The sequence below is a fragment of the Macaca thibetana genome, chromosome 11 (genome assembly GCF_024542745.1).
Source record: "Macaca thibetana thibetana isolate TM-01 chromosome 11, ASM2454274v1, whole genome shotgun sequence".
NCBI classification, from domain to species: domain Eukaryota; kingdom Metazoa; phylum Chordata; class Mammalia; order Primates; family Cercopithecidae; genus Macaca; species Macaca thibetana.
Window position 1 is genome coordinate 53510830 of NC_065588.1, and position 22380 is coordinate 53533209.

At 58.0% G+C, this 22380-nt stretch overlaps 4 protein-coding genes across 9 annotated transcripts in view; 3 read left to right on the top strand and 1 right to left on the bottom strand.

Annotated features, from left to right (window-relative positions):
* Positions 1-1028, top strand: part of LRP1 (LDL receptor related protein 1) — an 85176-nt gene extending 84148 nt beyond the window's left edge. The window contains exon 89 of the mRNA XM_050747228.1: positions 88-1028. Within this exon, the coding sequence (XP_050603185.1) occupies positions 88-228 (141 nt within the window). The 3' untranslated portion in view covers positions 229-1028. The remainder of the gene's footprint in view (positions 1-87) is intronic.
* NEMP1 (nuclear envelope integral membrane protein 1) overlaps positions 1-8830 on the bottom strand; it is a 169854-nt gene extending 161024 nt beyond the window's left edge. The window contains exon 1 of the mRNA XM_050747316.1: positions 8824-8830. The gene's annotated coding sequence lies outside the window, so the exon portion shown is untranslated. The remainder of the gene's footprint in view (positions 1-8823) is intronic.
* Positions 4488-14051, top strand: NXPH4 (neurexophilin 4). Its single transcript, XM_050747353.1, has 2 exons — positions 4488-4719; positions 12497-14051. The coding sequence occupies exons 1-2, from the start codon at positions 4663-4665 to the stop codon at positions 13355-13357; spliced, it is 918 nt and encodes a 305-aa protein (XP_050603310.1). The 5' UTR covers positions 4488-4662; the 3' UTR covers positions 13358-14051.
* Positions 14052-16954: 2903 nt separating this feature from the next.
* SHMT2 (serine hydroxymethyltransferase 2) lies at positions 16955-22351 on the top strand. 6 transcript variants are annotated; one of them, XM_050747307.1, is made up of 12 exons: positions 16955-17444; positions 18432-18629; positions 19109-19188; positions 19341-19541; positions 19836-19917; positions 20078-20200; positions 20327-20466; positions 20803-20968; positions 21186-21285; positions 21374-21529; positions 21628-21735; positions 21859-22351. In XM_050747307.1, exons 1-12 carry the CDS (start codon positions 17412-17414, stop codon positions 21984-21986), a joined length of 1515 nt encoding a protein of 504 aa, XP_050603264.1. In that variant the 5' UTR covers positions 16955-17411; the 3' UTR covers positions 21987-22351. The 6 variants fall into 6 exon arrangements, with proteins under 6 accessions (XP_050603264.1, XP_050603269.1, XP_050603268.1 ...); XM_050747308.1 differs by lacking the exon at positions 16955-17444 and adding an exon at positions 17756-17877; XM_050747312.1 differs by lacking the exon at positions 19109-19188 and having other exon boundaries at positions 17315-17444.
* The last annotated feature ends 29 nt before the right edge of the window (positions 22352-22380 follow it).

Genomic DNA, 22380 nt, shown 5'->3' on the forward strand with positions numbered 1-22380 from the left:
TTAGGTGAGGGACAGAGGTGGGGGTGGGGTGACCTGGGCCACAGGCCCAGCCCCTAAGCCCTACCTGAACCCTCTGTCACCCTGCAGCCCACCAACTTCACCAACCCCGTGTATGCCACACTCTACATGGGGGGCCACGGCAGTCGCCACTCCCTGGCCAGCACGGACGAGAAGCGAGAACTCCTGGGCCGGGGCCCTGAGGACGAGATAGGGGACCCCTTGGCATAGGGCCCTGCCCCGTCGCACTTCCCCCAGAAAGCCTCCTGCCCCCTGCCAGTGAAGTCCTTCAGTGAGCCCCTCCCCAGCCAGCCCTTCCCCGGCCTCGCCGGATGTATAAATGTAAAAATGAAGGAATTACGTTTTATATGTGAGCGAGCAAGCCAGCAAGCGAGCACAGTATTATTTCTCCATCCCCTCCCTGCCTGCTCCTCGGCACCCCCATGCTGCCTTCAGGGAGGCAGGCAGGGAGGGCTTGGGGCTGCACTTCCTACCCTCCCACCAGAACACACCCCACCGGGAGAGCTGGTGGTGCAGCCTCCCCCTCCCTGTATAAGACACTTTGCCAAGGCTCTCCCTTCTCGACCCTACCCCTGCTTGCCCGCTCCCACAGCTCCCGGAGGGCTAATTCTGGGGAAGGAGAGTTCTTTGCTGCCCCTGTCTGGAAGACGTGGCTCTGGGTGAGGTAGGCAGGAAAGGATGGAGTGTTTTAGTTCTTGGGGGAGGCCACCCCAAAGCCCAGCCCTGACTCCAGGGGCACCTATGAGATGGCCATGCTGAATCCCCCTCCCAGACAGGCCCTTCCCGTCTCCAGGGCCCCCACTGAGGTTCCCAGGGCTGGAGACTTCCTCTGGTAAACATTCCCCCAGCCTCCCCTCCCCTGGGGACACCGAGGAGGTGGGCCACACCCAGGAAAGGCAAGTGGGCAGCCCCGTTTTGGGGACGTGAACGTTTTAATAATTTTTGCTGAATTCCTTTACAACTGAATAACACAGATATTGTTATAAATAAAATTGTAAAAAAAAAAAAAAAAAGTCAAAAAAAAAAAAAAAAAAGAAAGAAAGAAAAAAAGCCGCTGATGTTTGCCTGTGTGTGAGAGACGCTGGGACCTGGGGCTGCGCTTTCCTGCTTCGGCCACCAGAGGGAGACCTGCCCGGTGCTGGAGGCAGGCTGGCGCGTGGTTTTCGGTGCCCTTCTCCCAGGGCCCTCTCCCTCTCTCCATCTTGCTGTGCCCGGGAAGCGGGTGGCACTGGACTTGACACGGAAGATCTGCTTCTCCTGGCTGTGTGACCTTCAGCCGTGACTTCGTGTCTCCGGATTTTGTGTTCCTTCTGGCTCTAGGACACTAACTCAGATCTGTTTATCTGCATTCACTTCTACTGGACACCACCCCCCTACCCAAAATGATCTCCCACAGTGAGAAGCCCCGCTGTAAGAAGTGAATACACTGAGGCTGCGTAGGCTTTCCCATCCTTCAGGGTGCTCCCATGCGGTTCTGTCTGCCTGAGTTTGCTCTTGAAGCATTGACATCTCACATTGTGGAGGCTAATGAATGAAATGCGAAGTAAAATGCTGCATTCCAGAGCGGGGTGTCTTCTGCGGTGAAGGAGAGCTAGCGAGACCAGTTTGCCAGGCCCCCTAGGCCCCCAGCAGCTCCAGCTCACCAATCATTTCAGTCATTCACAGGGGGTAACAGGAAAAAACTGTCAATCAAAAGTGTCCAGGTTCATTTCAACCCCTGCCTAGAGGGGGAAACTTCTTGCAGAAAGTTGCACAGTTTACATTGCCCAGGACTGAGAGAGGGTTTGAGTTCCAGGACAGCAAATATGAGCTCAGGGAGGGTGGGTGCAAATGCCTGAAGATCCCTTACCCAACTCCCAACGGGGGAGTACTGCCTTTCATTCCTCCTCCCTCACTGGTTCAAATCCAGGAGATTCCTCCCAGGCTTCCTTCTGACTTGGGGAAGCTGCAAGTCTAGGCACCTGTGGAAACAGGGGCCCTCCCCTTCCCTCTTAGCCTTGAGAAGCCCTCTCCAACCTCATCCTCCAAGCCAACTCTGAGATCCTCCCCTGCCTACCCAAGGGCCCTGGATGGGCAACTGTGCCGGGAAACAGAATCCGTGTTTGCCAACTGGGAGGTCTGTGTCCCAATTTGGCCACCAGGTGGTGTCTGTACTCCTACAGCACTGCCTATCCTGAAGGCCCACACAGCCCCCCGCCTCAGCACTCATTATGCACCTGGGACCCCAGCCCAGCCTCTCATTTCCTTCCCTCTGGCTATTTTGCCACACCCCCCCACCCTCTGCCAGCCGGCTCCCCTCCCTCCCCCAGTGCCTGCCCGCTCCCACCACCAACAGCCCCACCCCTGCCCCTCTGCCAGCCACGTATCTGGCGCCCCCCGGGAGCCACTGATTCTCTGCCTGTCACCTCAAGATCCTGGGCAGAGTGACAAAGGACCCCTGCTGCAGCTTGGAAGGCACACCCCTCCAGTCAGCATCCCCCCTTCACCCATCAGGACCTGCTAGGAGAAGGTCCAGCAGGAGGCAGTTTTTCAAACTACCCACCTGGGAGGCAGGTGGGAAGCCCTCACCTCCGCCTGAGAGAGAGGAAGAACCAGGGACAGAGGCTGAGAACCAGGGACAGAGGCTGATACCTAATGAGAGGCAGAGACCCAGAGGTGGAGAGACAGGGGGACAGAGGCAAAGACCCAGAGACAGGGCGAGTAGTGTGCATGTGTGTGTTTGCACTTGTGTTTGTGCGAGCGCGCACATATATGTGTGTGTAACTGGAGAGAGAACAGGTGGCCTGTGACTGTAGCTAAAGAAGGAGAGATGTTGTGGGTTGGGCCCCCAGAAGACCAGGACCCTGATAATGGGCTTCTGTCCCGGACAGCCTAGGCCTTGGTGTGCCCACTGCTCCCACCCACTACTGAAGCAGCCCCCTTGCTTGGAACCTGGGCTCAGGGTTCTGGCTCAAGGCCAGAAGGACCTTCTGTCCCTTCCTGCCTCTCTGAAGACTTCTGCCCCTTCCTGCCTCTCTCCTCTCTACTCCCACCCTGGCACCCAGGTTCCTGCCTCCTCGCTTCTGCCTGTCTCCCTGGGTGTCTCTGCCTCTGCCTCATCCTCTCAGCACCCGGTCCTTTTCCTGACTCGTGTGTGTGGTTGTCACATCCCATATCTATCTGTCCATTTCTTTGTATGTGCCCCTGCTCGTCTTCTGGGCTGCCAGTGACAGCATACACCTGTGTGTGTCTCAGTGTGTGTGTCCACCTCTGTGGGTGTTTGCTTTCTGCCAAGACAAGGAGAGGGTGAGCGCACTGAGCAGCTGTCTGGATGTGCTTGTCTGGGTGCAGGTGTGCTCCTCTGTTGCTGTGCTCCTGTGTCAGGGTGCCGCTAAGTGTGTGCCTGTCTCTGTATTTCGCTCTGTGTGCCCTGTCCCCGTGAATGCATCTGCATGCATCCCTGGGGTGGGCTCTCAAGGGATGTGTCTGTCTCTCGGTCTCTTTGCTTGTCCCTATCTCTCACTGTCTAGGTGTTGGTCATACCACATCCTCAGCCACAGTCTCAGAGCATAGCAACAGCTGACAGCTGAAGCCTCCCGGGCAGGAGAGAGAGAGAGGCTGTGGGGAGGAGGGAACCGAGAAAGAAACAGAGAAGAGGATGGGGACAGAGGGCTGGGGCTGGGGACAGAGACAAGGACAGAGATAGGGAAGGGGACAAGGATCTAGAAGAGCTGGTAGTGAAAGATGGGACGGCGGGAGGGAAGGAACAGAGACTGCACCAAGAGGCCGGGCAGGCAGCGCTGAGAGGGATTTCCTGCCCAGCCCTTACGTAGGGGCGCGCTGGGCCTCGTGGGGGTCAGTGGTGCGGGCGAGGGGCAAAGGTGAACAGCCGGTCTAGCCGAGGGGTCCTGAGACCGCAGAGGCGCGGTGAGGCGGGGACAGGGCGGCAGGCGCCGTTTGTCAGCCCTATTGACAGACGTGATGGGGTTTCCGTCCGTGATCAATGATTCTCATCTCCGGGCCGAATAAGCCGCGGGGCGCCCATCCATCCCCGTCAGCATAGCGCGGCGGCAGCCACCCGAGGCCCCGCCCGTCCCCACCTCGGCCCCTGCCCTGGGCCTGCCCCTATCCACCTCGGCCCTGAACAAGGCTGAGGCCCGGGGCATGGAGGGCCTCGCCGGGCCCGGCTCCGCGGCGCCCCCACTCCGGGTGCACAGGCCCTGAGCCCAGAGCCCCACGCCCTGCCCCGTTTCTCCTGGGCTCACAGACGCGGCCTCTCGGGGGCCCAGTGCCTGAGCTCCTCGACCCCCTCCGCTTCGCACCTGGGCCAGGGGCGTGTCTGGGGTGTGTCGGAGTGAAAGTCACCTTCGGTGCCCCCAGCTGGGCGGGAGGGGGCGGGCGGGGCGCGGCCGGGATTGGAGCGCCGCGGAGCCCCGCCCCCCGCCCGCGGAGTCAGACCCAACTTTCTCCCCCGCCCGCGCCCCGCCCCCAGCGCCGGCTCCGCGCCTCGCGCCTAGTCCGCGGGCCGCGCCGCCGCTCCCGCCGCTCCCGCCGCTCCCGCAGCCGCCCTGCCGCCCGCCTGCCCGCCCAGAGCCCCGCGCCCCTAGGCCTGGCTCCGGCCTGCCCGGGACCCGCCCCGCCCGCCCCGCTCAGCCGCTAGAGAAGATGCGACTGCTCCCGGAATGGTTCCTCTTGCTCTTTGGCCCGTGGCTCCTTAAGAAGGTAAGGGTGGCAGGGTTGGGGCGCCAGCGCGGGGGTCCGGGACGCGAAGGTCCCAGTGTGCGAGGGGCTCCGTGCGCCCGCCCCGCCCCCAGCTCCGAGCGTCCCAACTTTGCGCGGCGCGGGGGACGCGGACAGACAGACTGCCGGATTCAGGACGGGCACTCTCCTAGCGCAAGTTGGCTGAGGCTTGGAGAGGGTGCCGGGCGGAGGTCCCCCTAGGAGCCGGCTTCAGGCGCGGCGGGGGAGGGGACGAAGCCCGACCCGCGAGTGCGCCAGACAGAGCGGGAGTGCGAGACAGACAGACAAGCCAGCAGGGTGTCAGCCCTGCCGTCTTTCCGCGCCAGTCTCGCTCGCCTGCCTCACTGTCTGTCTGTCCTTCCACCCATCCACCCCCGCCTTCCCATTTCTCTTCTCTGCACTTGTCACCATGCCAGGTGGGCTCCGTGTCGGGAGCATCCATGGCCCGAGCACACGCGCACACACGGACTCAGGCAGACACGGCTGAACTTGGCTACAGCCAGCCTCCCATCACATTTCCCACGGAGACACCATCTCCCCTGCACGACCTCACAGACACACCCCCCTCTCGTGCCCCACTGAAGGGGGAGGCTGTCTGGAAGGGGAGTCTCTCCTCCCGTGCCCTCCCTGCCTCCAACCCCACTCCAAGGCCTGTTTCCCTAAGGCTCTTGGGCGAAGAGCCAGAGGCTAAGGGGACTCAGACTTGATCTGCCTCCTTCCTGACTTGGAGGCTTCAACCCGCGAACATGGTGTGCTCCTATGTACTGGGTGGAGGGCGTGGGTCACCGTGTGCACCTGTGTTCATGTGTCCAGGGAAGCCAGACTTGGCTATCCAGTACTGGGGCCCAGGTTACATGTGTATACTGGTGTGGCGTGTGGTGTTGGCTTTGCATGATGGCCTCACAGTGCAGCCATCTGTCTATGCCCCTGGTGTGTGCCCTCAATGGGGGGCCCAGACCCCAGACCCCCATTTTCCTTCTACCAGCCTCCCCTGCCTATGTCTTCCCTGTTTTCTGCCCCCCAACTGTGACCTCCCTAGTTTGGGGGCAGGCAGGTCATTCCCCAAACCCTCACTTTCTGTACCCCCAGCCTCTGTAGAGTCTAGAAAGGGTATATTTCTCCCCCCAACACTTGGACCTCTGCCTGGTCAGCCAAATCACACTGGGCAAACTCCAGCAGGGCAGGGGCTGCCCCAGTGAAGCTAGCGTTAGAACTCCCTGGCCCTCCCAGCCCTGCCTGGTGACCTTGAGGGGCTGGAAGGTAGGCAGAGGAGCCCCTCCATGAAAACTGCTTCCGCTAGCAGGAGCTTCTCATGGACTTGCTGCACAGGTCTGTCCTTAGTGGACTGGAGGGGTGGGGGGGTCTGTGCCCTACCACCCACCCACCCATGGATGAAGGCCTGGGGTCAAAAGGTGGTAGGTATGGCATTCCCTTGCCCCTCCTTTCCACTTCCTCCCACCTCATCTCCACTCTCCCCGGCAAATAAACTCCCCTGTGGACAGATCCGGTTTAATTTCCTTTGCCCCCTGAGGGGGAATGAAACATCTGGTGGAGACTTGAGGGAGAGTGAGCTGGAGGATATGAGCGATGGGATCTATCTGAGTGTGTGTGAGAGAGCTGCAGCTGTGGGGCCTCCGTGTTGGAGTCAACAGGGAGAGTGGATCTGCTGTTTAGTCCAGCTTATGTGCATGTGAGAATGTGTTTACGTGTGTACACACTGCAGGTGTATGGATATGTATAGCTGCATGGGGAGGTATGTGTATAGGAGTGTTTGTGTGTCCAAATACTTGTGTGTGCTTGTGTGCACTTGTGAGTGTGGTGTATTCACGTGTATTCCCTGGGGTTTCTGGTGCATCTGTGTGCTGGGGCCCATGTGTTGTCTGTATGAGTCTCTGGGGTTTGTGAGTGTGTTTCTGTGTGCTTGTGATTGTGAGTGCATTTGAGTGTGCTATGAGATTGTGAGCCTCAGGATGTGTTTATGTATCTGAGTGTGGCTTATGTGTGTGCGTGCTCAGGGGTGTCTTGGTGCCAGCACTGGGAGTGGGCAAAAGGTGAGGCTGATCCTGGGTAAGAGGTAGGTAGGGGACAGTTTACAGGGCAACTCTTTGGCAACCCCAACCATGAATGGCTGACACCTCTGCCTCTCTGGTCCTGCTTGCTCACCCTCCTCCAGGTTTCTCTTCCTTCCTCCTCGCTCCAGGCTTCCCATCTCTCAGAGCCTGGGACTCCTGGCTTCTACTGCCTCTGGGGTTCTGGCCTCTCAGCCAGGGATTCTTCAGCATCTTTCTCATACAGTCTCTGACTCCTTTCCCTCTCGGTCTCTGTCTCCCCGACCTCTTCCCAAAGCAGCTGCCTACTGGGAGAAGCAGCAGGCGATCAATAGTCACTAATCACTAATCACTAATTACTAATTACTAATTAGCTGGGGGAGGGCAGGGGCGGGGCCCTGTGGGACCTGCCAGCTCTATCCCACCTCAGGAAAGGATTAGGCCTGATTCTCTCAGAGCTGGCTGGTCGAAGCCCTTCAGCCAGCTACCCCCTCCTGCCTCCACACCCTCCTCTAGCCCCCCAGCTAATCTCTGGCTGGGCCACTTAGGCACGCACAGCCTGGGCCCAGAGCTGCTGGCGGGGATTTGGGGGTAATCAGGGGCCGCAGCTGGGCCAGGGGGACAGGGGAGGGCCTGCTGTGACAGCTCCCTTGGGCCAGAGCCTGCAGTGGAAGCTTCACATTCCTAATAGGAGGGGCACGCGTCAGAAAGGAGAATTTAGAGTGTCAGGGTTGGGATGGGTTGAGGAGCTGGAGACCCAGGAGCGGGTGACTGGGGAAGAGGTGAGGTAATAAGGTCAGAAGCAAGGCAAAGAGGGCTCAGGGACGAGGTAATTGGAGAGAGACAACACAAACGTCTAAAGAAAGCAGGTAAGTGGGGGGACCTCACAGGGGTCAGAGATGGAGTAATTGGCAAGGAGATGGGGAACTTTGGATCTAGTCCTGCAACTCAAGATGTGTGGGATCCGTGAGGGACAGGGCAACAGAGATGGGTCAGGGTCATAGGAGAGGGGTCCCAGGGCTCAGGCGCAGGCAGGAGTCGCAGGGCATGGGGTGGGAAGCAGCTGCCCAGTGGGGATGGGGAGCAGGGAGTGCTGCCTTGAGCGCTGGAAATTGGCGCGGCTCCCCCTCTCCTCCGCCTGCCCCTCCTCCACCTCCACCCCGCCCACTCCCCCTCCGGCTCCGGCTTCGGGAAATTACATCCCCGCTCCGCGGCTCCCCCCAACCCCCACCGCGCCCCGGAGCCGGTGCCTTTATAGGCACATTTATTGCAATAATAAAGTGAGGCGCGGGGCGGGGGGCGAGGGGCAGCCGTTCCCGCGGGGATCGCGCTGGCTCTAGGAAGCAGGGAAATAAAATAAAATAAAATAAAATCAAAATTCAGATAACGGTGAGCCTTGCGCGGCAGGCCGAGAGAAGGCAGGCAGGCGGGGGTAAAGAGAGGGGGCGTCCAGCCCAAGGGCAGAGCCCACCCCACCCCACCAGCGGTCCCCGCCCCCTCATGCCGTGGTAGGGACTGGAAAGAGGTGTCTTTGCTTCAACCTGCCTGGCCCCCTCCCACAGCCTGATCCTGCCTGGTCTTTGCCTTGCCCTCTGGCTCCTCTCCTATACCTGTCCTCAGCCCCTGTCTCTGTCCCCATCTCCTGTGTCTTCCCTTGTCCCCCATTTCCCATTCCAGTCTTCCTTCGTGTCTCCCATCCCCATTTCCTGGGTCTCTGCATCCATCCCTGTTTCTGCCCAGTAACCATTCGAATCCCCCATCTCTGTTTTGCCCCCACCCTGACCCCATCCCTGCCTGTCCCCTGTCCCTATCCCTCATCCACCATTCCTGTCCCCATGCTTCTTCTTGGACTGTTCTGTAGCCCATCTTCACTCCTCTGGTCCTTACCCCATCCACATCTCTGTCTCTGCCCCACGCCTGGCCACCATTTCTGTTCTCTTTCTCATCGCTGTCCCCAGGCCTATCCTTATTGTATCCTCATCCCTGTACCCTGTATCTGTGCCTGCTAGTCCCCAATCCCAGTCCCCCATCCCAGTACCCTCCCCCCCCCGTCTCAGTCCTCACCCCAGGCTGTCCTGTCCACCCCACCTCTGTCCTCACCCACATCTCTATCCCCGGTTCCCAGCCAGACTCCACCAACCCTGACTGCGGCACCCCAGCCTCTTTCTAGGTGCAGGGGCTCAGGATGCTCTTTTCTCCCCTTCCCAGCCCAGGCCTGTACTGTCCCTTCCCCCAGCCAGATCCTGGGAGCACCCTGCCTGACCCAGGTGGCAGGGGAGAAGCAACCGACCAGTCTGGAGGCCCAGGGGAGGTGCACCCTGCAATGCGGCTGGGGGGCTGACAGCCTGATCCTCCCCCAATCTCAGCAGTGACATCCCCAAAGAGCCACTCCCTGAAGTGGAGTTTGTTGCCCCCAACAACAGGAGGCCACCTCAATTCCCCGCAGGTGCGTGGGCCCGCTGCCTCACGGGCAAAGCGCTCCTGGTGCAGTTCCCCCTGCCCCCACCCCCCGCATGGGCCTGAAGGAGCCTGTTGAACCCCCCAGCTGCTGCACACCTCCACCCCGCCCCCGCGCCGACAGCAGCGCTAGCCTCTCCCCTCCGCAAATGTCACCGCGCCCAATTAGCTTAATTAAGCCAGTTCTGGAGCAAGGGGAACCCCTCCTCGGACAACATCCTGCTCCCACCCTCAGCCATGGAGGTGGGTGACAAGAGCTCTGGGCAGAGAGGAGCTCCTTACCACCTGCCTTCCCGACTCACCCACCTCCTCCCATGTCGCTGAAGACAGACAACCTGAAGGACGGCAGGAGAAAACCACAGACAGAAAGAGGGAGAAAATCAGAATCACGGGAGAAGGAAATTTGAGACAGAGACAGTGAGAAAAGAGACTGAGAGACAAAAGAGACTGAGAGAATGGGGAGAGAGAGATGGAAAAATAGCGCAAGAGGGAGAGAGAGCACGAGCAATCAAGGGAGCCAGAGGGAGGATTTTATTTTATTTTATTCCATGTTCCCATTTCTTGGCTCGTTTCCTCACAGACTCTCATCCCTCCCTGTCCGAACTCCCCCACAAGGTCGCTTCAGCCGTGCCCCCCCAACTCTTCTTTTTTATCTTGGCTGTCTACAGCAGTGGGTGGGGGGGGGAGTGCCCAAAGCCAGGGGATTTGCCAGGATCAGAGAAGCACAGACGGCACTTTGTCTGAGATCAGAGATGGGGGTGACACCCTCGCACCTCTCCTTACCCTGCTGAACCTCCTCCCCTCCCCCTGCCCCTGACTTCTACCCCCTGCCCCTGCCTGGTAGAAGTCACTGGCCTGAATCACCCCAGCCAGGTTCTGACTGGGTACAAGACACAGGGGTGCTCTGGTCTGCTGGGAGGAGATGGCTTGGAGGCATTTGGGGTCATAACATCTGACGGCAGGGGGATAGTGGGGACCTGGACGACTGGGCTTCTGGAAAGAACAACGGTTGGGTGAGATTAGGGATCGGAGTTCAAATGGCTTTCCCAGGAAACCTAACCTCCCTCCCCCAATGCCCTCTCTCAGGTTCAGGCCCTGCCCTCTGCAAGCCCACTTCTGGGACCTCTTCTCCCTCCCACTGTACCCTGGGGACCCCTCCCTCCACCCCCTCTAAGGCCCACCCTCCAGGTGTTAGCTGCCGCCTTAAGCCTGTCTGTGGGAGTCAATCATTCTTGCCACCCCCGCCCCCTCACCTGGGCTGGGAGGAGGGATGGATGGAAGGGGGAATGAGGGGGGCGATAAATATGTATGATGAGCGGGTGGCGGCAGCATTAATAACCCGGGATCGCAGCGCGGCGGGGACGGATCAGGATCAGGCGGTGGAGATTCTAGCCCAGCAGCTTGGCTCTGCTATTCCTGTCCCCAGTGACACTGAGTGTGTACACATGGGTGTGGGCAAACAGAGGGGGGCACCCATGCTTCCTGGCCTCCTTACGTACCCACAGCACAGCCTGCGGGCCAGTGTGGGACACCTCCCCAGAGACCACTCAGATATAATTGACATGCATATATGTTGTCCCCATCAGAACACAGCGAGATCACACTTGTTCTGTGACTACGGATACACCCCCTTTAGAAAGAGCTTGATACTTGGGCAGAGGATGACAGGGGCTTACACAGGAAAGGTGACACCTCCAGACAACCACATATAGCTACCCTCAGACCGCTATACACAGCCATACAGCCAACCCAGACACACAACCACACCAGCCACACAGACACCACTCCACAAATTGACACACACACAGCCAATCCAGGCACATACACATAGTCACCACCGATTTACACAACAGACATGCAGCCATGACAAGCAGCCACACACACACAGGCTCCTCAGACTCATATCCATGGGCACCCAGACGCACAGCCACCACAGCCACACACACACATGTACAGACCACACGCACACAACCATTTGGGGCTAACAGAGACACAAGAACCCCAGGTTGACACACACGGTACTGCTTCCCCCCACGGGACCTGTGCACAGTCAGGGCCACAGCACACGGCGGTGGCGGTTAGCTCAGGCTGACTGACACACTCTGACATGCAGCTCCTCTCTCGCCTGCTCCCCTTGCTGGAGCGGCATCTCCATATTTCTTCCTCTTGCTTCCTTTCTGTCTCCTTCACTCCCAGCCACCCCCACTCACCCCTGCCCCAGATAATTGATGGCCTGGGCCTGGCCCGGCCGCTCCTGCCTCTCTATCCATCTTGTCCTCGAGCCCCTGCTGTCTCTGAGATCAGTGGCCACCTGAGACACACAGAACGGGTGGGAGCAGGAGGGGGCTTCTCAGCCCCCTTGGAGCCCAGGGAAAGAATGACCAGGCGGCCTCCACCAGAGTGGAGTGCTGGGGACTGGGAGGTATACCTAGGCTTTCCTCCTCTGCTCAACTGGTTCCCAGCACTCACTCCTTGCAGGCCATTTGGGGCTGAGGCCCAGGTGGGGGCTTTCGTCTCTGAGGTCTTGGAGACTCTTTCTTTTTCTTTTCTTTTCTTTTTTTTAAAGGGAGTCTCGCTCTGTCGCCCAGGCTGGGGTGCAGTGGTGCGATCTAGGCTCACTCCAACCTCCACCTATCGGGTTCCAGCGATTCTTCCACCTCAGCCTCCCGCCGCCTAATTTTAGTAGAGATGAGGGTTCTCCATGTTGGCCAGGCTGGTCTCGAACTCCTGACCTCAGGCGATCTGCCCACCTCGGCCCCCCAAAATGCTGGGATTACAGGTATGAGTCACCGCGAGTGCCGGCCTGGAGCCTCTTTCTTGATGCTGGATGTTAACTGGTCACAGTCTCTCTGGCTCAGTTTGCTCAAAGTCCAGTCCCTCCCTGGCTCATTACTGGAACCAACCAGGGGCCGGGCCAAGAAAGATAAGCCAGGATCCAGAGCTCCACTCCCTACTCACGTTCACACTGGCTTTGGGTTTTTGGCCCTCATTGGAGCTCTGTGGGCACAGGAGGATTCTTGACGTCATTTCACAGATGTACAAACTGAGGCCCACATAAATGAAGTGACTGGGCCAAGACCACATGACTTGAAAGGGCTGCAGGTCTCCTCCAAAGCACATTCTCTGCCCCCTGCGGGACTGTGTGGTTCCATTTGGTCTCCTAGCAGCTGTGGAAAGGGGCTGGTGTGATAGGGCTCTGGTGGGATGGCGGGGGACAACCCCAGCGTCTCTCTCTCCTCTTTCTTCGTGCACAGGCGGTCAATGCCCAGATACCAGAGTCCGGAAGGCCCCAGTACCTGGAGCTGCGCCCCGCCGCGGCCGGAGCGGGCGCCCCCGGCCAGCAGCTCCCAGCGCTAAGGTCTTCCGACGGCCTAGGCGCCGGTCGCGCCTGGAGCTGGGCCTGGCCGACCAACCACACTGCGGCGCTGGCCCAAGCAGGGGCAGCCGGGGCGTTGCCCGCGCAGCGCACCAAGAGGAAGCCGTCCATCAAGGCGGCCCGCGCCAAAAAGATCTTCGGCTGGGGGGACTTCTACTTTCGGGTGCATACCCTCAAGTTTTCACTGCTGGTGACCGGCAAGATTGTGGACCATGTGAATGGTACCTTCAGTGTGTATTTCCGCCACAACTCGTCCAGCCTGGGCAACCTCAGTGTCAGCATCGTGCCGCCCTCCAAGCGTGTCGAGTTCGGGGGAGTCTGGCTGCCCGGGCCTGTCCCCCACCCTCTGCAGTCTACGCTCGCCCTGGAGGGGGTGCTTCCTGGGCTGGGGCCCCCGCTAGGGATGGCAGCAGCAGCGGCAGGGCCGGGCTCCTTCGGGGGCGCACTGGCAGGGCCGCTTGGGGGCGCGTTGGGAGTGCCTGGGGCCAAAGAGTCGCGCGCTTTCAATTGCCACGTGGAGTATGAGAAGACAAACCGCGCGCGCAAGCACCGCCCGTGCTTGTACGACCCATCGCAGGTGTGCTTCACCGAGCACACGCAGAGCCAGGCCGCCTGGCTCTGTGCCAAGCCCTTCAAAGTCATCTGTATCTTCGTCTCTTTCCTCAGCTTTGACTACAAACTGGTGCAGAAGGTGTGCCCAGACTATAACTTCCAGAGTGAGCACCCCTACTTTGGATAGCGCCCCTCCCCAGCCCCAGCCCCGAGCCTCGTGCCAAATCCCAGCCTCACTAGGTGGGACCCCCTTCCCAGTGTTCTGCCGCTCCTGTGGCCATCTCGCCCACTCCTTCCACTCTGGGGGCGGAGGGGAACGGCCCTCTCGGGACCCTCAGCTAACGTGGGTGCCCTTTTCCTTATGCGGAGTGCCCCTGAGGCTGGGGTAGCCCCCTCCAATGCACCCCAAAGTGAAAGGGGTAAGAGTGCAGCCCCAGAATAGGTGGGGCTTGGAGGTGGTCCCAATGTCCCCTAGGTCCACAGTGGGTCCCCTTTTCACCCTTAGCGCTAGGTTGCACACTCCCTTTCCCCGCAGCTTTAATAACTCCTGGCCTGGCACCCTCACCCCACCCTGACTTTCCTATCCCCCAGCGCTTGTCCTGCTCCACCCTGCCCCGCCTAAGACTGTAAAGGCCTAAAAACCTCAGCCTGTCCTCCCACCTTTCTGCCTGCCATATGCCTGTCCCCTTTTCCTCCAAACCCCATTAGGGTACCGGAAGCAGAACCCCTGGGCTGAGGCGCTGGCCCCGGCCCCTGCCCGCCCCTTTCCAGTCCCTGCAGTCCAGCTCCACCTGCCCTCTCCTGCTGCTTCCTCTCTGTGATATTTTTTTCTACGCCAAAACAGACGGGAAAGGGAACAAAATAAAGTGAAATCCAATACACGCCTGTGTGAGACCTTTGTAGGGTGTGGGGTTTCTCTCTGTTAGAGAGCCAGGGCCTTCTCCCTCAGCGGCTCGTGGGGAAACCAAGGCAAAGACTGACAGAGCTAGCACCTTGGAAGTCACCAAAGACCGGATCAAAAAGAGCTGAGGGTTACCCTCGGGGTAGGAGCCCCGCCTGAGGTTGGGATTCTCCTCCAGAGGTGGGCGAAGGGAAGCTGCAGCAAGTGGGATGCAGATGAGACCTGAGTGGGGCTCACCAGCGGATGATTTGGGGAAGGAGGTGTAAGACCTTGAATGGGATGGAGATGCAGGGACAGTGTAAGCAGAGCGCTGACAACCTGCTAAGCTCCACGGGGCCGGCGGAGGTGGTGGCAGGTTGGAAGGGAGGGGGAACGGTGTTTGCGGCATCTGGAGTCATCGATCTTCCTTTTCCTTCCTAATTTCGTGGGCGCTGAGTTTGCAGACGGAGGAGGTGGGGAGGGAGCTTTGGGATGAGGGGGTGGGGGAAGGGACCAGCGCGGGTTTGGAGGGCGGGGCCCGTGGCTGCTACTTGCCACTAGCAAACACGGCCCCCTTTAGCCAGCTGCCCACCCTCCCCCAACCCGCGCCTCCGGCTCCCTCCTGCAGCCGAGGCTGCTAATTTTATCCGCCCCCGCCCCCCCCCCGACCCTGGCCTGGGCGTTAATTGGCTGCGGCTTCATTAGCGGTTCTCAGCTCAGCCGCCCCCCTCCCCTTGGGACCCCTGGCTGGAGGAGGGAGGGGGAGCGGTGCCGACAAGCTGAGGCACCCAGGAACTCCTCATCTTCGCCTTGATTCCGGGGTCAGGGTGCCCACTGGAAGGGCAGTGTTCCCCAGGGGCTTGCCCACTGGCTCCAGCCTGAAACTGAGTCAGACACAGGTCTGACCCAGACATATCTGGGAGTGAAAAGTCAGTAAGCAGAAAATAAATATCTGCTGGCTGGATGGCTGAATAACAGGGTCAACTGAAAGAGGAGGGAGATCGGGAATGGTTCTGCATCCGAGATTGGCCAAAAGCAGAAGAACCCGGAAGTCTTCTAACACCAGGCTTATTGCTGGAAACACCTGAGAAAAGCTGAGCCTAGAGTGGCAGGGAAGGAGGTTCCGGCTAAGGGGAGATTTCTAAGGGCTGGTATGAGAGCCAGGTGGGAATGGCTGGAATTAACAAATTAGCCCATCTGGGCCTTAGTTTCCTCACTTGTGAAGCCACAGTAAAATAGTGTGTGGTGGGGATTCAATGAGGCTTTTCCTGTGAACATGTCGCTGTGCTGGATTGTCCTCCCCTCTTCCTCTGCCTCCTCCTCCTCTTCCTCATACATCTGGACATCTGAGAGCAGAGTTAGGTGTCCCTGCCTGTCATTGCACTTGTCACACGTTGTTACCTGTTCACCTGTTGGTATCCTAGCAGCCAGTGAGCTCTTCATATATCTCCAGGGCTATGGAATGCCTGGCATAAAGAGCTCAATATGTCTGTTGAATGAATGAATAACATTGCTACATAAGGCAATGATTCGCAAAACCACTTTTTATCAGGCTGGTCCAAGTGCAGTGATGTTTACAACTAATTGATCACAATCAGTTACAGGTTTCTTTGTTCCTTCTTCACTCCCACTGCTTCACTTGACTGGCCTTTAAAAAACAATTTTTTTGGGAAGGCGCGGTGGTTCACGCCTGTAATCCCAGCACTTTGGGAGGCCGAGGCAGGCAGATCACCTGAGGTCAGGAGTTCAAGATCAGCCTGGCCAACATGGTGAAACCCTGTCTCTACTAAAAAATATAAAAATTAGCCAGACATGGTGGTGGGCACCTGTAATCCCAGCTACTTAGGAGGCTGAGGTAGGGAGAATTGTTTGAACCCAGAGGCAGAGGTTGAAGTGAGTGAAGATCATGCCACTGTACTCCAGCCTGGGTGACAGAGTGAGACTCTTTCTCAAAAAAGAAAACAAAAAAAAATTTTTTTTTTTTTTTTTTTAAGACAGTCTTGCTCTCTCACTCAGGCTGGAGTGCAGTGGCTTGATCATGGCTCACCTTGAACTCCTGGGCTCAAGTGACCCTCCTGCCTCAACCTTCCCAGTAGCTGAGACTGCATGCACATACCACCATGCCTAGCTAATTTAAAATTTTTTCTTTTGTAGAGATGGGGTCTCACTATGTTGACCAGGCTGGTTTAGAACTCCTGGCCTCAAGAGATCCTCCTGCCTCAGCCTCTCAAAGTGCTGGGATTACAGGCATGAGCCACCATGCCCGGCCAAAAACATTTTTTAATAAAAAAAAAAAAAAAAAAACTTGGCTAATCAGAACCACTGAGGAGAGGTTTACTTGTGTGACAGCATAAGTGGGCAAATGTCTACTCTTTGAGATCCATTGAATTAGAACCTCTGAAAACAGACCCCACACACATATTTATATCATATTTTCCAACCCATTCTGTTGCCAAGGTTTGGGAACCTACTCCTGGAGGGGTCGATGAATTCCACTCCCAAGGGTTTCCTCCAGATGAAGTCAGGCTAAAAGGAAGACCCCTTCCATTCTCAAAGATCTATAGCCCTGGGGAAAAAAGCAGAGACCACTTACTCCTGGGACATCAAGAGATGGACAGGTAACAAAATGGGACAAGTGAACAACAGGAGGGGCACCTTCCTCTGCTCCCAGATGTCTGAGGAGAAAGAGGAGATGCCATGTAGGAGGCAGGTCTGTGGATCAGAGGAAGAGGGGAGGACAATCCGTCACAGCGCATGTTCACAGGAAAAGCCTCATTGAATCCTCACCACACAGTATTTTCTTGTGGCTTTACCAGGGAGGAAACTGAAGCCCACATAGGCTAATGCACTAGTCCCAGAGCTGGAACTTGAAGTCAGGTCTCCGACCTTTCTAAACCATGGTGCTTTCCAGTGCGCCATAGCTCTCTATCTTGTGTGGGGGTCCAGATCTCCTGGAGTCTAATAATGCTAGCTAGATATTCAGTAGGCACCCAATAAACGTTTGTCTTGACAACAAACAGAGGGAAAACAAACCCTGAAAAGCTTCAGGACAGTAAGGAGAGGGGCCGGCACTGGACCTCGGGTTGTTTTGTTTTTTGTTTTTTGTTTTTTTCCAGGCAAGGGCCTCTAACCCTGGGGCTGCAGACGAGAATTGCAGAGAAAAAAAAGCGGGGAGGCTGAGAACTACAATTCCCAAAAGGCCACAAAGGCGCCACCATTACGCATGCGTAGGTCCCTCCCCTTAGCCTTGGAGGCTCAGCGCGCTCTTCTCGCGCATGCGTTCTCCGAAAGGTCTTCCTCCGACAGCTTGGTCCCCTAGACCAGAGTTGGTGGCTGGACCTCCTGCGACTTCCGAGTTGCGATGCTGTACTTCTCTTTGTTCTGGGCGGCTCGGGTAAGAATGGGGCTCCAGATGCTGGGTAATCAGTGGAAAGGAAGCTCTTCTCCTACCTTAGTTACTAGTCACAAACTCTGGGGTTCTCTTGGCTTTTCCACGCACGTGGACTGGGGCCTCAGGGAGCGGACGTGTAACTAGGGAATCCCCAAGACCCGTGGGCGCGCGTAGGGTTAACTGCGAGCCTGTCCTCATTCTGGCGATCAGACGCCCCAGGGCCTCGTGACCGCCCATTTCACGTGGCATTAGGGGAGAGGACAGCCCCGGATGCCCCGCGGACCCCGTGCTGGCGAATGAGTGGAGTTCTCGGCCTGGCCTCACAAGCCGAGCCTTTTCGGCCACCTCTGAGCCCTGCAGATGATGCAACCGAGCCTCACTGCTTGCATCAGACAGGGGTCCCGGCGGCAGTGAGGGCTGGAAGGAGGTGGAACGGGTAGGGGGCTAAGTAAGGGGAAAGGGTATTGGCTTACTCTCGGGCAGATCCCCACCCCCACCACTCCCACACAGCTCCTCCCCAGGGACTGCTAAAGGTCTACCCTCCCACCTCCATTGCTCTACAGCCTGTGGCCTCAGCCCTTGCCAACTCTGCTTCTCCCCACGCTGACTAGGGTATCAGTTTATGGTGCCCTGCAGGAAGACCTTCTTGTTCCTGTGGGTTGGAAGGTTCTGGAATCTCAGTGGCCCTCTCTGGAGTTAGGGAGACATAGGCTTTTGGAGGACAAACTTTGCCAAGTGGTTCATGGAGTGAGCTGGTGGGAGATTTCTGAGGTGCGGTGCAGTGAATGGAACAAATCAGAACCACTGGACGTTGGCCTCAAGCTTGGCTCCAGAACTGGCTTTCGAAGGTGGAGGTGGGGGTAGTTAGAACTGAAACAGGCTGGCTGGACAACTGGCTGCAAGGTGTGGCCTTACAAGCATGAGTGAGGGTGGCTGGGAGACGATTCGTCGAGACTGTTGTGATTTCACTCTGACTTTTCCTGCCTCTAGCCTCTGCAGAGATGGGGGCAGCTGGTCAGGATGGCCATTCGGGCTCAGCACAGCAAGGCAGCCCAGACTCAGACTGGGGAAGCAAACAGGGGCTGGACAGGCCAGGAGAGCCTGTCGGACAGTGATCCTGAGATGTGGGAGTTGCTGCAGAGGGAGAAGGACAGGCAGTGTCGTGGCCTGGAGCTCATTGCCTCAGAGGTGGGACCTGGGGAGATGGGCAGGGGTTGGGCCACCATGGGTACAGAAAGTAACAAAGTTATCTTAACTGATATTTCTCCAAAACCGCTTTTCACACTCAGGACCTTTCTTTGGGCTTTATCTTCCTTTCTTATCTCTCTGAAGCAAAGGCAGGGCAAGTCCAGTTTATGGGGTTAGGGCATTAGGGAGCCTCCCGGGTCCCTACAGTCTCATCTGATCCCTTCCTTCCTTCCTCCTGTGAGGAAGGAGGAGCCTAGAAGCACAAGTTTGAGTGGGTAGGTGGCACTGAGGGGCCACCGCTCATGGCAGCTGGGTTTCTGAGAATGCTGCCTCTGGCTTTGCCCCAGGCCTGGTGCTGAGTGAATGGAGCTTTCTGCAGGGAGTATCCCCGCTTTCAGCTCTGGCTCTGGCAGGGAGGGACTGTGGGAGTCCAGGGGAAGGGGCTCAATACCTTCTGACATTGCCCCCCACCACCCCAGAACTTCTGCAGCCGAGCTGCGCTGGAGGCCCTGGGGTCCTGTCTGAACAACAAGTACTCGGAGGGTTATCCTGGCAAGAGGTGAGGGCTGCAGGGCAGTGTCAGGGATGGTGCTCCCAGTGGGGGAACCCACCTGTACCTTCCCAGTGTTCATTGAGGAGTGAACTTCCCAGTCCTTTGCTGCTGGTTGAGAGTCCTTTCTCTGCGCCCTCATTACCCCTCTCCCACGGCAGATATTATGGGGGAGCAGAGGTGGTGGATGAAATTGAGCTGCTGTGCCAGCGCCGGGCCTTGGAAGCCTTTGACCTGGATCCTGCACAGTGGGGAGTCAATGTCCAGCCCTACTCTGGGTCCCCAGCCAACCTGGCTGTCTATACAGCCCTTCTGCAACCTCATGACCGGATCATGGGGCTGGACCTGCCCGATGGGGGCCAGTGAGTATGGATGGGCAGGCTGATGGTCTTGGCGGGCAGGATTGGCGTGGGAAAGGAGTTATTTATTGAATACCTACTGTGGACCATACAGATGGAACAGGCCTTGCCCTGTCCTGCATGTCACAGTGGATGAGGAAGATAAGATCCCAGTTACAGTGCCTACCACAGAGTGGACAGAGCAGTGAGGCAGTGTTAGGACTGGTGTTCCGGGGACAGAGAACTGTGGAGTTGAAGGGAGCGGTTAAGTCTGGGAGTCCTTCCACCCAGACCTCCTTACTTCCTCTCACTTCCCAGTCTCACCCACGGCTACATGTCTGACGTCAAGCGGATATCAGCCACGTCCATCTTCTTCGAGTCTATGCCCTATAAGCTCAATGTGAGTGCTCCAGGGTGTGGGGAGGGGCTCTTAGCCCTGGTGGGGGTCCTCTCCTGGAGAAGCTGAGGGACTGAAGTGCTGGGCTGTCCTTAGGGTCAAGGAGGAGAGTGAGCTGCCCTGCTTCCTTCTCAGGGCTTTAGCTGTTTGTGTGTCTGTCCAGCCCAAAACTGGCCTCATTGACTATGACCAGCTGGCACTGACTGCTCGACTTTTCCGACCGCGGCTCATCATAGCTGGCACCAGCGCCTATGCTCGCCTCATTGACTATGCCCGCATGAGAGAGGTTGGTGGGGGGCTGGAGACTGGGCACCTCCCCAGGGGGTGGTGAGGAGGTGTGAGAGGAGGGCAGCCTTGGGCAGGCCTCTCCAGGCCCTCCCCAGGCTGAGGCCTTGCCTCCGTACCTGCCCAGGTGTGTGATGAAGTCAAAGCACACCTGCTGGCAGACATGGCTCACATCAGTGGCCTGGTGGCTGCCAAGGTGATTCCCTCGCCTTTCAAGCACGCGGACATCGTCACCACCACTACTCACAAGACTCTTCGAGGGGCCAGGTCAGGCTCCCTGAGGTCGGGCCTTGCCTTTCCCTGCCTTCAGGCCTATTCCTGGGGCACCGTTGGCCTGGACCTGAGAGGAATTCATTCCCACCTGCAGCCCTTAAGATTCCTACCCAGTCTGTGACAGTTCTCCTTCTCTTGCCCATGGTAGCTATGCTCTGGCAGGGGGTTTGGGGATGGGATTGAGGGACTGATTCCCTTTACCACTGGAACCCAGTGTACCTAGCCCATGTGAGGTGTGCCCTTGGGGCCCAGGTCCACCAGCTTCCTCTGCCTTCTCTGTGCCTTGTCCTTCTTTTCAGCTTAGACTCTGACCACCCACCTCTCACACAGGTCAGGGCTCATCTTTTACCGGAAAGGGGTGAAGGCTGTGGACCCCAAGACTGGCCGGGAGATCCCTTACACATTTGAGGACCGAATCAACTTTGCTGTGTTCCCATCCCTGCAGGGGGGCCCCCACAATCATGCCATTGCTGCAGTAGCTGTGGCCCTAAAGCAGGTTGGGCATCCTGTCCCTGTAGGGTGTCGGGGGGCAATGGCCTGGAGGCTTAGATCCTGCACCTTGCTAACTGATGCTGGGGCTGATGGAAGGGAAATGCCAGGATGGAAGGGGTCAAGGCTGGGGTCACAGAGCTATGCCAAGGGTGCAGGGCCAGAGGGTAGTTCAGGGCTTGGGTCCAGGCCTAGGGTCACAGCTGCTACTGTCTCATCTCCAGGCTTGCACCCCCATGTTCCGGGAGTACTCCCTGCAGGTTCTGAAGAATGCTCGGGCCATGGCGGATGCCCTGCTAGAGCGAGGCTACTCACTAGTATCGGGTGAGCCAGCAGGGGATGGGTGAGGGCCTCTGTAGCTTCAGGCAGAGGCCCAGGAGACTCACCACTCCCCATTTCTTACCCACCTTAGGTGGTACTGACAATCACCTGGTGCTGGTGGACCTGCGGCCCAAGGGCCTGGATGGAGCTCGGGCTGAGCGGGTGCTGGAGCTTGTATCCATCACTGCCAACAAGAACACCTGTCCTGGAGACCGAAGTGCCATCACACCGGGGGGCCTGCGGCTTGGTGAGACCTGGGGTTGGAGGAGGGAAGGGGCTCCCATGCTGGATGACTGCTGGGTGACCTTGGGCTATGCTCATCCCTCCCCTTGTGCCTCGTTCCAGGGGCCCCGGCCTTGACTTCTCGACAGTTCCGTGAGGATGACTTCCGGAGAGTTGTGGACTTTATAGATGAAGGGGTCAACATTGGCTTAGAGGTGAAGACTAAGACTGGTGAGTGAGCAAGAAGGAACCTGGGGCCAGCCAGTTCTCACTCACTGTCTGCTCCCTCCCCCAGCTGATCTCGCTGCCTTCCCTAGAGCTCTGACCACTTGTTTCCTCACCCTCTCTCTCTAGCCAAGCTCCAGGATTTCAAATCCTTCCTGCTCAAGGACTCAGAAACAAGTCAGCGTCTGGCCGACCTCAGGCAACGGGTGGAGCAGTTTGCCAGGGGCTTCCCCATGCCTGGTTTTGATGAGCATTGAAGGCACCTGGGAAATGAGGCCCACAGACTGGAAGTTACTCTCCCTCCCCCTACCTGGGCCAGTGGAATAGAAAGCCTTTCTATTTTTTGGTGGGGGAGGGAAGACCTCTCACCTAGGGCAAGAGCCAGGTATAGTCCCCCTTCCCAGAATTTGTAACTGAGAAGATCTTTCCTTTTCCCTTTTTCAGTAACAAGACTTAGAAGGAGGGCCCAGGCACTTTCTGTTTGAACCCCCTGTCAGGATCACAGTGTCAGAGATGCGTGCTCCTTCTTGGGGAAGTTGGGGAGTGCCCTTCAGAGCCAGTGGCAGGCAGGGGTGGGTAGGCACCCTCCTTCCTGTTTTTATCTAATAAAATACCAACCTGCCCTGAGTTTCCATTACTGTGGGTGGGGTC